This window comes from Trichomycterus rosablanca, chromosome 7, assembly GCF_030014385.1.
Source record: "Trichomycterus rosablanca isolate fTriRos1 chromosome 7, fTriRos1.hap1, whole genome shotgun sequence".
Taxonomy (NCBI): Eukaryota; Metazoa; Chordata; class Actinopteri; order Siluriformes; family Trichomycteridae; genus Trichomycterus; species Trichomycterus rosablanca.
Window position 1 is genome coordinate 34,198,504 of NC_085994.1, and position 15,532 is coordinate 34,214,035.

The window sequence follows — 15,532 nt, forward strand, 5'->3', positions numbered from 1 at the left end:
CTTTGTTATTTATTTCATTTTTCTCTTGGTTTCAGCAGGTCCAGTGGGAGCAAGACAGGAAGACCAAAACAGGGAACCAATATATTTCAGATGTTCGGCCATTTACCCCTTCAGATATAGCTGTTCATCTCTTGGTAGACATGTCTGTGTAGGTCAGGATTTATAAATATTCACAGATTTGTGAATACCTCCATGTTCTCTTGCTGTCCCATTAATTTACCCACCACATACCCCTATTTGGCAGTGCCTTAAATTGCACATCACTATGCTAAATAGTATGTTAAATTAGTGTATTAATCTAGTGTAAAATATAGTACATAGCATGCATCAGGCACAGTCTTTTGCAATGACAGGTTATCATCTAGAGCAATCTTGTGTTTGAAACTCCTCAGAAGTAGTTTTTCTTTTAAAAAGTAGTCCAAAATGTGTAAATACAATTGTTCATAAGCATTTAAATAAACTCCCTTGAAATACCAGTGTAATCTTCTGATATGTTCTTTTTTGAGACGTGCACACTGTCATCCATCTCATTCATCTTGGCATGTGTTGGATGTCCTTTAAGCTGCCTATATGAAGTCAGCTTGCATTTTCTCTGACATCTGACTCACGGTCATTTCAGTTTGAGTGGATTCAGTCAGCACACTGACTCAGTCCTCTGAATCCGAGCCTGCTGACAATTAGAATCTGTCTCAGTGTTGTAAGGTTGTGCTTCACAGCTTTTGTGCAATCCATTGAAAAAGTGAGTTGAGATTCTAACATCCTTGCTAGCACATTTAGGACATTTGTGGGTTGGACTCATTCCCTTCAGGTTCATGGCTTCCTTTGCAAAGACTTGAACACATTCGTCTGCGGATTTCTGCAGTATCAAAGGTCAGAGACTTGCGGAAATTGGGTTTGAAAAGCAGGTAAACCACAGGATTGTAGATGGTAGAGGATTTGGCAAATATGGCTGCAAGTGCAAAAGCGATGAATGGGACCTGTACCGGGTCACTAAATGCTGCCCACATGGCAACAATGGCGTAGGGTGTCCAGGCAATCAGGAAGCCAATGCATACCACTACAGAAAGCTTTGGAAGAAGAAATAGAGAAGAAAGTTGAGCATGAAGGAATTCATACATGCATTTTTATACAAAGAGTAGTTTTAACCACAAATAATAATCATTATTATGAACAATTCCTACTTTTGACGGCTGTGGCAGCATTATGGACTGGGAAATTATTTTGTGGCATTCTCTGGGCCCATGCATCCATGTGGATGGCACTCTCAACTGATTTGGGTATTAATCCATCCTTGCAGATCACGTACACCCATACATGCTGATTGTCTTCCCTGGGGCAGATGGGATCTTCCAGCAAGACCATGTGACATGTCACACGACTAGAAATGGCCGACATTGGCTGGAAAAGCATGACCAAGATTTCCAAGTACTACCCTGGCCCCCTATCCCCAGACTTGAACCCAATTGAGCATCTGCATATGCATATGTTAATGGAACTTTATAAGCTTGTTGTTTATTGGTTAACCATCAACTTATGACGGTTGGTTATTGATTAAAAGAAACTGGCAAAATTGCATCCCTAATTTTAATAATCTAACTTGCCTTATGATCAGTCGTTGTTTGACTTGTAGGTATTTTTAACCCCACTTTACAAGCCCACTCACCTTGATAATAAGAGAATGTGCTTTTGCTGTCTTGGTCTGTGGCGACACATGCTGCTGTATGGCCTGCCGTGAGCCACGCACAGTGAGGAGGATAAAGGTGTAAGAGAGCAAGATAATAGTACAGGGCACAATGTAGCAGAACAGGAAGAGACATATGATGTAAGACATGGCCAGGGCATCGTGGTTAGGTGCATGCCTGAGAAAATGAAATGCAGAGGACAGAGAAGGACACAAAGCAATTAATCACAGGGGATAATTCAGTGTTATTTATGTAGTTTTAGACAGGGACAGTAAATAATGTGTAGAAATTGGTTGTACAGGCACATGCAAAGAAAACCCATTAGCTTAACTGCCAGTTTAGTGATTTGTAATTTTTAAAATGTCTGGCCAGGTAAAAAAACCAAATGTTAGATGTGTACTCACTTTAATAAAGCTTTTAATACAGCTGTAGATAATCTACCTACTAATTGTGCTTAGCTTGAGACACAATGTTCCAAAGCTGCTGTATAATAGTAAAAATGAAGGGTATTCAGATCCAGAAGCAAAAAGATCACAATTAGTTAAAAAATGTAATTTTAAATAAAGACACTGGTGTTTAAAAGAAGGCAGATGCTATTTGCACCCTGGTGTAAGCAGCAAAGTGTACAGTTTGCACCCTGGTGTAAACAGCAATTTATACTATTTACACCCAGATGTAAATATCACAAGATTATAAATAATTTCACTATTTTTTATATTATTTTCAGATTGTATAATATCTTCAGATTGTATTATTTACATTATACTGTACATTATCTACACCCAGGTGTAAAATAGCAATATATACTGACATGCCAAAAGTCTTGGTACAGGAACTAGTATCATGTTAGGTACCCCTTTAGCCTGGCTAAGTGCAGCAGGCATTGGGTCCACAAGTGGACGGAAATATCTGGAATAGCCACCCTCAGGTCAGTGGTATTTGTAGGTGCAGGATCTCTGGTCCCTCTATGACATATTCCCAGTACATGTGACACTGGATTAAGAAATGTTAAATGTCCCACCTGTCTGGTACCCACAATCTTGCCTCACTCAAACTCCATTAATTCGCATCGCCTTGCCATGAGCACACTGGCCAGTGGTCAGCCTTACTCACAAGATAATACCTCACAACTTATACAGATATGGGCATTCCCTAGCCGTCCCCCGGTTTGTTTGTTTATTAGGATTTTAACGTCATGTTTTACACTTTTGGTTACATTCATGACAGGAAACAGTAGTTTATCTTCACACAAGGTTAATCAGTTGACAAAGTTATATTGAACACAGTCATGGACAATTTGGCATCTCTAGTTCACCTCACTACCATGTGTTTGGAGTATGGGAGGAAACCGGAGCACCCGGAGTAAACCCACGCAGACACGGGGAGAACATGCAAACTCCACACAGAAAGGACCCGGACCGCCCCACCTGGGGAACGAACCCAGGACCTTCTTGCTGTGAGGCAACAGTGCTACCCACTTAGCCATCGTGCCACGTCCCCAGGTAACGCCACTTTATGATCAATTTACTGCTATCCCTTGACCTTTAGCATGTCCATGTATAGTGTTTATATATTGTTGGTAGACATGCGCAGTTGAGTTTGTTTGCTCTTTTTCTTTGTGGGGTACGAATAGCTGTACTGTGTGGGGAATGCTATGTGTACCCGGGTGCAAATAGACACTCCGTTAAAGGAAAACAGTGTGGAGGACAATACTACTACAACCCCTGGCAAAAATTATGGAATCACCACTCTTGGAAGATGTTCTTTCAATTGTTTAATTTTGTAGAAAAAAAAAAATCACAGACATGCCACAAAACTATCATTTCTCAAACTGTCAACCCTCTGGCATTAAGAAACAATAAAAAAAGAAACAAATATAATAGTTGTGGTCAGTCACAATTGCTTTTTTTAGATCAAGTAGAGGAAAAAAATATGGAATCACTCAAATCTGAGGAAAAAATTATGGAATCATTAGAAAACACTGCACCATTATTACTTTGTTGCACCACCTCTGGCTTTTATAATGGTTTAAACTCTCTGAGGCATGGAGTTAACTAATGACAAACAGTATTCTTCATCAATCTGCCTTCAACTGTCTCTTGCTGTTGCCAGATCAGCTTTGCAGGTTGAAACCTTGTCATTGACCATTTTCTTCAATTTCCACCAGAGATTTTCAAATGGATTGAGATCCGGACTATTTGCAGGCCATGCCATTGACATTATATGTTTTCTTGAAGGAAAGTTTTCACGTCCTTTGCCCTATGGCAAGATGCATTATCATCTTGAAAAATAAAGTCATCATCACCAAACATCCTTTCAACTGATGGAATAAGAAAAGCGTCCAAAATTTCACTGTGGACTTTGGCATTTATTGAAGACCATCTCCCCTGTGCCTTTACCCGACATGCAGGCCCATATCATCAACAACTGTGGAAATTAACATGTTTTCTTTAGGCAGTTATCTTCATAAATTTCATTGGACAGACACCAAACAAAAGTTCCAGCATCATCACCTTGCCCAATGCAGATTCGCGATTCATCACTGAAGATCACTTTTATCCAGTCACCCACAGTCCACGATTGCTTTTCTTTAGCCTACTTTAAGCTTGTTCTTTTCTTTTTAGGTGTTAATGATGGCTTTTGTTTGGCTTTTCTGTATGTAAATCCCATTTCTTTTAGGTGATTTCTTACAGTTCAGTCACAGACATTGACTCCACTTTCCGGCCACTTGTTTCTCATTTGTTTTGTTGTGCATTTTCTGTTTTCAAGACATATTGCTTTAAGTTTTCTATCTTGATGCTTTGATGTCTTACTTGGTCTACCAGTATGCTTCCCTTTTACAACCTTCCCATTTTGTTTGTACTTGGTCCAGATTTTAAACACAGCTTACTGGGAACAACCAACATCTTTTGCGACATTCCACAATGATTTATCTTCTTGAAGGAGTTTTATAATCCTCTCATTTGTTTCAACTGACATATCTTGTGTTGGAACCATGATTCATGACAATCTGCTTTGTGCAACAGCTCAAAGTGAGGTGTAAGCACTCTTTTTAAACTGAAGAATAATTAGCAAATCTAATCTGCTGCAGATGTTTTGTTTTTAAACTGCAAATTACAGAGTGATTCCATAATTTTTTCCTCAGATTTGAGTTATTCCATATTTTTTTCCTCTACTTTATCTAAAAAAAGCAATTGTGACTGACCACAACTATTATATTTGTTTCTTTTTTTTATTGTTTCTTAATGCCAGAAGGTTGACATTTTGAAAAATGATAGTTTTGTGGCATGTCTGTGATTTATTTTTTTTCTACAAAATTAAACAATTGACAGAACATCTTCCAAGAGTGGTGATTCCATAATTTTTGCCAGGGGTTGTACTACTACTACTACTAATAATAATAATCCAAAAACATGTTAAAAAGTGACAAAACCATGTGTTATAATACTTGACACCCTTGCATTAAGCACCATGTGCAACCTCCATTTGTTTAAAGTATGAAGCACTATACAATCTTCTAAAATGCTTAATCAGATGCACTTAATGAGAGCACTTCTCAATATAAAAACTATCCTCTTTAACTACCTGCAGGTTATTCAATGGGTTTTAGAACAGTAATGAGAATAGCCTAATTCTGTGGTCATCAAACTATTTTTGATAAAAAATACTATTTAGTTTAGGTTTGTTACCAGAAAGGTTTACTTTTGGCTCATCTGACTATGACGCTACTCTAAGCATCCTCCTTACAGTACACAGGGGCAAAACACACATACATTCTGTATCAGGTAATGTTATTACAGCTCAAGCTGTTTTAAATGTAATCTTAAAAATGTAAAATAACTTGATTGATTCTTTAGTTTGCTTTTGACAGCATGGAAACAGAAACCAGAGAGGAGAAAAAATAATTAAATAATTCTATAACACTTTGAACTTAAGTATAAACAGAATAATGCGAGAGCTCTTCAGCTCAGCTTGCTTTATCATAATTTTGTAATTTCAGATGCAATTACCAATCTATGCAACATGCCGTTCCGTATGGCTCAGGGCTGTAGCGGCCCCAGTGTGCTAAGGGACCCACAGCAAACACTGAAGCGTAGCACCATACTCCTGCTATCATCACACACGAGTGACAGTGGGAGAACTTGTTACCTGTGGAATGGGAGTAGAGACGCATAAATACCACACATTAATTGTATATAAATTCCAATCAGTTTATTTACAAAAATATTTAACATTTAATTTAGCCACAAAAATATTAAACCAGAGAAAGTAAAATCCATTTATAATGGTAATAAAACATAAGATCTCAGATTATAAGGCAATTTGTTATGTCTAGATTATTACAGATGCAACAATGATCCACTAGACACATAAGTTATGTAGCTCACACCCGTCTATTATATAATGCATATATATTAATAATAAATATAATAATACATAATCAATGCATTGTCTAATAATGTCAGTAGTGGCAAGATAACATAATGCAGATAATGTATCTACGAGGGTTCTTCAAAAAGTTTTTTAACTCTCAAATGACATCACTTTTCTACATAGTCTTCTCCCGATGCATTTTTCCCAGCATTGTACCAACTTTCTAATGCCATCAGCAAAAAGTGTTTTTGGTTGAGCGTGTAGCCACTGATGCACCGCTGCTTTCACGTCATCATCACATGAAAATCTTCCTCCCCCTAAAACTTCTTTGAGCGGTCCAAAAAGGTGGAAATCAAATGGCACTAAATTCGGACTATAAGCTCTCTCTCAGTCTCTCAGACACAACCAATTACTACTCTTCTCACCCTCACCATTTCCAACCAAAATATAAAAGTGCGGAAACTTTTGGGGACCCCTCATAAATAGCCTCTTCTTAGCTTAATAACGCCTTAACAAAGTAAGTAATAATATGTATGTGACTATTGGCCACTTCGTCATGTCATTTTTCCTCATTTCTTTCTTTCATCTTCTATATATATGTTTCATATTTCACAGACAGTATTTTTCATTACGACTTTAATACACATTAATGTAATAAAACCTATATGTGATATATGGCAATTCAGCCCCTAAAACAATCTTTTAAAGTCTGTCAAATTTTGGCAGGTATGTACACAAAACAAAGCTACTAATGAGCTTAGTTCTATACAGTTTTATTTAATGGATGGTAAAGTAAGCCAAAATAAATGAAGCATTTCCAACAAAGTAGGAAATAGCACAGGTGACAATCATGTTTTGCCAGGTTACTGAGCCAGATTATATCTGGAAGCAAATACCAGATTTACCAGAGTGAGGAGTATTTTATGTAAATCATAGAACATACCATAGACGGGAAAGCAGACTTTAAGGCAGCAGACTGATGATAAGGCGGTAAGATTGGTCAAGCTGGATAAGCCAAATAGAACACCACAAACCGCGTAGTACAAACACGTCAGCTCTCCAAACAGCCACCTATAAGTGAGAGAGGGAACAAGACAGCAGTAAAACGGTCAATGACTTTATATATTGCAAATATTTCAAATCATGTGGGGATTAAATACACCATTTGATATGCAAATCTTTACTTATACATTTTTAAACACATATTAGTTTTAAATACTTATATGTACTGGACGTATGTTAAATAGAAAAAAAAACAGTTAAATACATATTTCCTCCTTACTGCACATTGTGTGTGTTTGAATGTGAATAAAGGACATACTTGTGCATGAATGCTGACGGAATAGCTAGAGGAAAGAGAGTCACAGTCATGCCAAGGTCACTGATAGACAAGTTCACTATAAAGTACTCTGCTGGCTTCAGCGATGATCTGTTCTTATATGCTACAAGAAGTAATATGCCGTTTCCCAGCACAGACAGCAAAACTAGAAAAAAAGACAAAGAGATACACAAATATTTAGTAATACAGTTAAACCAAACTCTCCTTCAGAGGATTTTCTTTGACCATGTGATTGTTCCGCTTTATGGTGACTTATTTGAGGCAGATTACAATTTCTCATTTCTGCATGGTAGCCTCTAAGCCTATGATGATGTAAAATGTGCTTAACTGTGGACAGTGATAACAGTTTCATTACTTGTTGTCCGTGGGAGAGCTGTTTTTTTCTGGTGGTTTTGGGATTAAAGCAGAAAAACCCAGACAAATTTCTCTGTCAGTAACAGACAGTTCTGTGGGTTGTAATTTGTACTTACAATTGCTTAGAACCTGAAATGGCTTCAAGTGAATCATATGCACGTTTATGATCTGCTTTTTAAAACTTTCCTATTGTTTTAGTTGTGGTTCAGTCAAATTAGCCATGTTAATGTAGGCCATGTTAATGTAGGCCATGTAGGCAAAACTAATCATGAACAAGGTAAAGGCCAATCAACAAAATGTTATTTTAATAAAAGAATACATTAAAAAAATAAAATGTTATTTATAATAATTATTATTATTGTAAATCACAGAGCATTAAACAGAGGCATCATTAGGCATCATTTTGAATAACAATATAGTTTTTTTTTTAAATAAAACCAACACAAGCTTGCCATTTCTAACAAATGCCAGCAACATTTTTGTAATTACTAATAAAAATGTAACATTTTCCATTAATGAACAGAGTACATAAGGGCTAACAAAAATAAACATGGAAAATAGTCAGTAATTACAGATCAAAAGTGATGTGGAACATGATGTGGAAAGTATACAAAATGTAATGACCAGAAAGTAAAAGTACACTTATTGACTGAGAAATTGGCCTTAAAGAGCATAAGTGAGAAGATCATTTAGTAAAGTCCAAAAACATATGAATGAATACAAACTTACAGAAAACAGTGTATACAGTGCCCATGAAGATATCATGTTCCTTAGGAATTGTGGAAACAAACTGTCTTGTTTCCGAGGCATTTCCCATCTGCAAAAAGTGGAGACAGAATAGATAGTAACATAGGAGCAGAGTAGCCTAAAAACCTTGTTCTATGTTATATATCTATATCTATATATCTATATATATACAGTGTATCACAAAAGTAAGTACACCCCTCACATTTCTGCAAATATTTCATTATATCTTTTCATGGGACAACACTATAGACATGAAACTTGGATGTAACTTAGAGTAGTCAGTGTACAGCTTGTATAGCAGTGTAGATTTACTGTCTTCTGAAAATAACTCAACACACAGCCATTAATGTCTAAATAGCTGCAACATAAGTGAGTACACCCCACAGTGAACATGTCCAAATTGTGCCCAAATGTGTCGTTGTCCCTCCCTGGTGTCATGTGTCAAGGTCCCAGGTGTAAATGGGGAGCAGGGCTGTTAAATTTGGTGTTTTGGGTACAATTCTCTCATACTGGCCACTGGATATTCAACATGGCACCTCATGGCAAAGAACTCTCTGAGGATGTGAGAAATAGAATTGTTGCTCTCCACAAAGATGGCCTGGGCTATAAGAAGATTGCTAACACCCTGAAACTGAGCTACAGCATGGTGGCCAAGGTCATACAGCGGTTTTCCAGGACAGGTTCCACTCGGAACAGGCTTCGCCAGGGTCGACCAAAGAAGTTGAGTCCACGTGTTCGGCGTCATATCCAGAGGTTGGCTTTAAAAAATAGACACATGAGTGCTGCCAGCATTGCTGCAGAGGTTGAAGACGTGGGAGGTCAGCCTGTCAGTGCTCAGACCATACGCCGCACACTGCATCAACTCGGTCTGCATGGTCGTCATCCCAGAAGGAAGCTGACGCACAAGAAAGCCAGCAAACAGTTTGCTGAAGACAAGCAGTCCAAGAACATGGATTACTGGAATGCCCTGTGGTCTGACGAGACCAAGATAAACTTGTTTGGCTCAGATGGTGTCCAGCACGTGTGGCGGCGCCCTGGTGAGAAGTACCAAGACAACTGTATCTTGCCTACAGTCAAGCATGGTGGTGGTAGCATCATGGTCTTGGGCTGCATGAGTGTTGCTGGCACTGGGGAGCTGCAGTTCATTGAGGGAAACATGAATTCCAACATGTACTGTGACATTCTGAAACAGAGCATGATCCCCTCCCTTCGAAAACTGGGCCTCATGGCAGTTTTCCAACAGGATAACGACCCCAAACACAACCTCCAAGATGACAACTGCCTTGCTGAGGAAGCTGAAGGTAAAGGTGATGGACTAAACCCAATTGAGCACCTGTGGCGCATCCTCAAGTGGAAGATGGAGGAGTTCAAGGTGTCTAACATCTACCAGCTCCGTGATGTCATCATGGAGGAGTGGAAGAGGATTCCAGTAGCAACCTGTGCAGCGCTGGTGAATTCCATGCCCAGGAGGGTTAAGGCAGTGCTGGATAATAATGGTGGTCACACAAAATATTGACACTTTGGGCACAATTTGGACATGTTCACTGTGGGGTGTACTCACTTATGTTGCCAGCTATTTAGACATTAATGGCTGTGTGTTGAGTTATTTTCAGAAGACAGTAAATCTACACTGCTATACAAGTTGTACACTGACTACTCTAAGTTATATCCAAGTTTTATTTCTATAGTGTTGTCCTATGAAAAGATATAATAAAATATTTGCAGAAATGTGAGGGGTGTACTCACTTTTGTGATACACTGTATATATATATATATAAACTGGTGCTTTAAATAATTTGTCATTTTTTGACCATTAAACCATCCTCACAAACAAAAATCTAAATCAGCAATTACTTAAAGCAAGATCATTGTTCTAATATAGTTTTGTCTGTGGGAGGAGGCCTTAATTATACTCAGGCTGAATTTTCATCAAGTACAAGTTTGTTTTGACATCTAGACTACATGCCTACATAGCTATTCTGATGGGATGTGACATTAGAAAAGCACAACAGAGAAAACAATGGTGGAAAAAGAACCTGAGCTTATTCTGCTGCCAACAGGATGTAGCAATCCGAGGTGTTGAGGTACAGGTCAGGCTTTTTTTCTATCAAGTTTATTTAGCAAGTTCAGCTAACAAAATTGTTTTTAATCTAAAGTGACTCGAGTGAGATAGAGAATAATTTAAACTAGGCCAGTGTATAATTAAGCACACAACACAACATCACTGAAGAGAAAAATACATATGGAATGTGGACAAAGACAACACAGCATGTGGTCGTCATCATTCAACGTTTGTATATTTTGCTTTCAGTCCGGAACCTTAGCAGGAAAAATAAAATGTATACTTCTAATGTCACCGTATATTTCTCTGCTGCAGACATAGAATTTTTAGTTTAAGGATGTGACATTAAAACTGACTTGTGACTTGGGCTGTCAAATATCTGGCATCGTTAGACAGTTTGGATACACAAAATAGAGCAATATTTAAGGTAAAAGCAAAATATATCCATTTAAAAGTATGTGGTTATTACAGTAATGTATTTTGTAAGGGTAGAGATTACAGTGGACGTATGATTACATGGTCTGCTGTGCAAAGAAAGACCAGAGAACATGTCAGTTTAAATATCCTTATTATAACATTTTATAGCTAAAACATACACTGATCCGCCATAACATTAAAACCACCTCGTTTCTACACACATTGTCCATTTCATCAGCTCCACTTACCACATAGAAGCACTTTGTAGTTCTACAATTACTGAGTGTAGTCCATCTGTTTCTCTGCATACTTTTTAGCCTGCTTTCACCCTGTTCTTCAATGGTCAGGACCCCCACAGGACCACCACAGAGCAGGTATTATTTAAGTGGTGGATCATTCTCAGCACTGCAGTGACACTGACATGGTGGTGGTGTGTTAGTGTGTGTTGTGCTGGTATGAGTGGATAAGACACAGCAGCCCTGCTGGAGTTTTTAAACACCTCACTGTCACTGCTGGACTGAGAATAGTCCACCAACCAAAAATATCCAGCCATCAGCGCCCCGTGGGTAGAGTCCTGTGACCACTGATGAAGGTCTAGAAGATGACCAACTCAAACAGCAGCAATAGATGAGCGATCGTCTCTGACTTTACGTCTACAAGGTGGACCAACTAGGTAAAAGTGTATAATAGAGTGGACAGTGAGTGTACATGGTGTTTAAAAACTCCAGCAGCGCTGCTGTGTCTGATCCACTAATACCAGCACAACACACACTAACACACCACCATCATGTCAGTGTCACTGCAGTGCTGAGAATGATCCACCACTTAAATAATACCTGCTCTGTGGTGGTCCTGTGGGTGTCCTGACCATTGAAGAACAGGGTAAAAGCAGGCTAAAAAAGTATGTAGAGAAACAGATGGACTACACTCAGTAAATGTAGAACTACAAAGTGCTTCTATGTGGTAAGTGGGGCTGATAAAATGGACAGTGAGTGTAGACACAAGGAGATGATTTTATTGTTATGGCTGATCAGTGTATATCCTCACTGTTTCATCCAAAACAACAGCACGGTTTATTGTAATCTGAATCTGATAGGCTTTTATCAGTAAATTATTTACATCATTAGTACCTAGTTGTTACAAGCACTCTGTTTTTATGTTCCTTGATATGTAAGAGATGATAAAGATTTAGAATGACAGCACAGCTGACTGGTGACATAAGACATAAGCATCAACCTTAAGATAAGCCACATAATCTTTGGCCACCATTTAAATAAATGACAAAAGAACTTATGAGAATTTGTGAGAATGTTCTGATATACTGTAGATTAGTATGTGTAAACATGTACACTGGTGTGCTCGTACTGCTATATTATGTACAAGCAAAGAACAGATAGGCAAAGTGAACAAAGAGGGCAATACATTCTGTCGGGACAAAAAAAGAACAGATACAGCAATAGCAAGTAAAACTTCAGTCTATGTTGAAGTGTCAGTTTGTTTAGTTGTTTCAATCATCCACTCCAGAACTGTATAAGAACACCATATTGATCCAGTTTGTATGCAATATAAAAAAACGCTTCTAACTTACCTTCCAGGGAGACACAGTCTGTCCTCAGCTGCATTCATCAAGGCCACCAGAGGGTCCAGAACAAACAGCACATACCAGGAGACAGAGAGGATGTGCTTTTACTGGGAAGATGGTACTGAGAGTACTGGAGATTCTGACTGCGTAAGGATGTTGCAGGCTGATGTTTAATACACACACTCTGTGCACCCAGACTCACATACGCTGTCAGCTCTGCCTGACAAATGAAAAGACAAATCCAGACATTTTTCATGCTTAATTCCTCCACACATGCTCACAGGGATTAAATTAAATACTGAATCTTATTCACAATACACTTAGTTAGTAAATCAGTATGTACATTTTCCAATGTGGGGAAAAAAGTATTTAACCATGTTTTTGTTATAATATACACTGTGGCCAAAAGTATAAGAAAGTTTAACTACATTAAAACTAACATAAATTTGTGGACTGAGCTGCTGTTGGTCTGGTTGCATTTTACCTTAATCCCAATGAACACCCTTGATATAAATTGAAATGTCTCTTGCTTGCCAGACTATCCTCATTACAAATGGTATTTTGACTAAATAGGCACAAATTCTTGCAGCCTCACTCCAAAATTGTGTAAACTGCTTTTCAGAAGACTAGAGGCTCATATAGCTGCATAGAGGAGTCTATCTATATAGAAATGCCTATTTTGAAATAATGTGAACAATTCCATTTCAGGTGTCCACATACTTTTTGCCAAATAGTGAACTTTGAATCAATACACACAATGTATTTTGCACCCTAAGTTCTTACTGGCTTGTAAACATGTTGTATTATAATGCATTATATCTGACCACCCAGAAAATTTTACTCCTAGAATCAGGTGACAGTTTGCCCAAACTAGCCAATATAAGCACATATAATAAATAGAGTATAAGCATATTATAGGGAAATGGAAATTAGGAGGCATATTTTAGGAGAAAATATTTAGTGCTTTGGTAAATCATTAATTAATCCAGGAATTAATACCCTGGCTACACATTTTTCTTCTAAAAGACTTATTTAAATTAGTAAACTCATTTATCATCATGAACACATCATACATTTAGAAAAGTTAACGAATAGAGGTGTTGCTTTAACACAAATCAATAAGTTATATTTGGCTGGTCCATTACATTTACATTTTCAGCATTTAGCAGACGTTTTATCCAAAGTGACAGTATTTATTGTCTAAGCAATTGAAGGTTAAGGGCCTTGCTCAAGGGCCCAACAGCGGCAACCAGGCAGTGGTGGGGCTTGAACCAGCTACTGTACCTTTTAATTACTAGTCCAGTACCTTAAACACTAGGCTACAACTGCCCTAATGTAACTGCCCTAATGTCTAAGCAACTCTAAATAGCACTAACAATAGTTAAAACTTTATAAACTGGCTTATAATTACACAAATATTTGATATAAATATGAAGCTATTTTGTTCGCAATCCCACCAACAGACATAGTTTAATTTTGTGACTTTTTGTTTAGTGTTTTGTCTCCATCTGGTGTTTAAAAATACTCAGTTTTATTTATTTAACTAAATAAGTTACAATTTTGCAATACATGCAATACATAAAGTGTCTAGTGTCACACTGACAAGGGTAGGTCTTCATCGTTATGTCTTAAAAATAACCTATAAAGTCTTACTAAACTAGGGTTAGATTAAGTAAACTATACATAGTCTTATAACCTACCATACTGAATAAGTTCTTGAATGTTTATTTAAAGCATTTCTCTATAATGTTATGTAGTGTAATTAACACATGTATCATATACAGTATAGCATTCATTCATTTAATTGTTTTTACTTTATTTTTATTAATTAGGTCTGTGACTGGTCGAATGGCACCTGGAAACCATGGCCACTTCACCCCCAATTTTCAGATATGCTCAAAACTTTTTGGAAGTGGGTTTATAATGTGTTATAAGTGTTGAATCAATAAACGGTGAATACATTTTAACGTTAAATGTTTAAGGTTAAAATGTTTTAAGGTAAAAAAACATTAATGTTAAAATAATACATATTAATTGTTAAGATGTTGAAATAATACACTGCAGTCTGGTAACCTTCAATGTTTACCTTGTATTAAAACAAGACTGGCTTTTACAGTGTTAAATAAATACATGCTAATTCTTAGACTGTTGAACAAACACCTGTTGGGTGCATTTTAAATGACATTACTGAAATATATTTACTTAACATTCTTTGGTAAAATTGAATTTTGTTGAACTTTTAGAGGAATTAACAGTGTAGGTATTTATTTAGGATTAGGTTTTATGATAGAATATGTGCTGAACTGTGTAAAACAAGTATTTAATGTAAGTGTTGAGGTGTTTTAAACTGAACATAAATGCTAACACTCAGAAAAGAATGTATACTGAAATAACAAAAAATAACAGTTAATAATAAAATATGTATGCTGTTAGTCCCCTAGTGTTGGATAAACACCTTTTGTGTATACAGTGGTACCTTGAAACTCAACGTCAATTGGTTTTGGGAGTAGCGTTGAGTTTAAAAGGCGTTGAGTTTCAAGGTATTTTTTCACATAAGGATGTATGGGAAACTTTTTAGGCTTTTAGGCTTATGTAAAATAATGGGGTTGTTTTTGACACTTATACACTGAAAAAAACACTGAATAAAAAGCTGATTCTTACCATTTCTCAGAACTCCGAGCTGTAACACAAGTTTAAAAGTTTTGTTTGTTTGTTTATTAGGATTTTAACGTCATGTTTTACATTTTGGTTACATTCATGACAGAAACGGTAGTTACTCATTACACACAAGGTTCATCAGTTCACAAGGTTATATCAAACACAGTCATGGACAGTTTAGTGTCTCCAATTATCCTCACTTGCATGTCTTTGGACTGTGCGAGGAAACCGGAGCACCCGGAGGAAACCCACGCGAACATGGAGAGAACATGCGAACTCCACACAGAAAGGACCCGGTCCGCCCCACCTGGGGATCG

General features: G+C 37.4%; 1 protein-coding gene across 1 annotated transcript; it reads right to left on the reverse strand.

Annotated features, from left to right (window-relative positions):
• Positions 1-8,566, reverse strand: opn7d (opsin 7, group member d). The gene is given in 8 exon segments (XM_062998614.1): positions 1-647; positions 650-776; positions 778-1,067; positions 1,664-1,859; positions 5,693-5,831; positions 7,000-7,127; positions 7,378-7,540; positions 8,479-8,566. Coding segments are annotated over 8 exon segments (1,212 nt in total). The 3' UTR covers positions 1-566.
• Between the last annotated feature and the right edge of the window lie 6,966 nt (positions 8,567-15,532).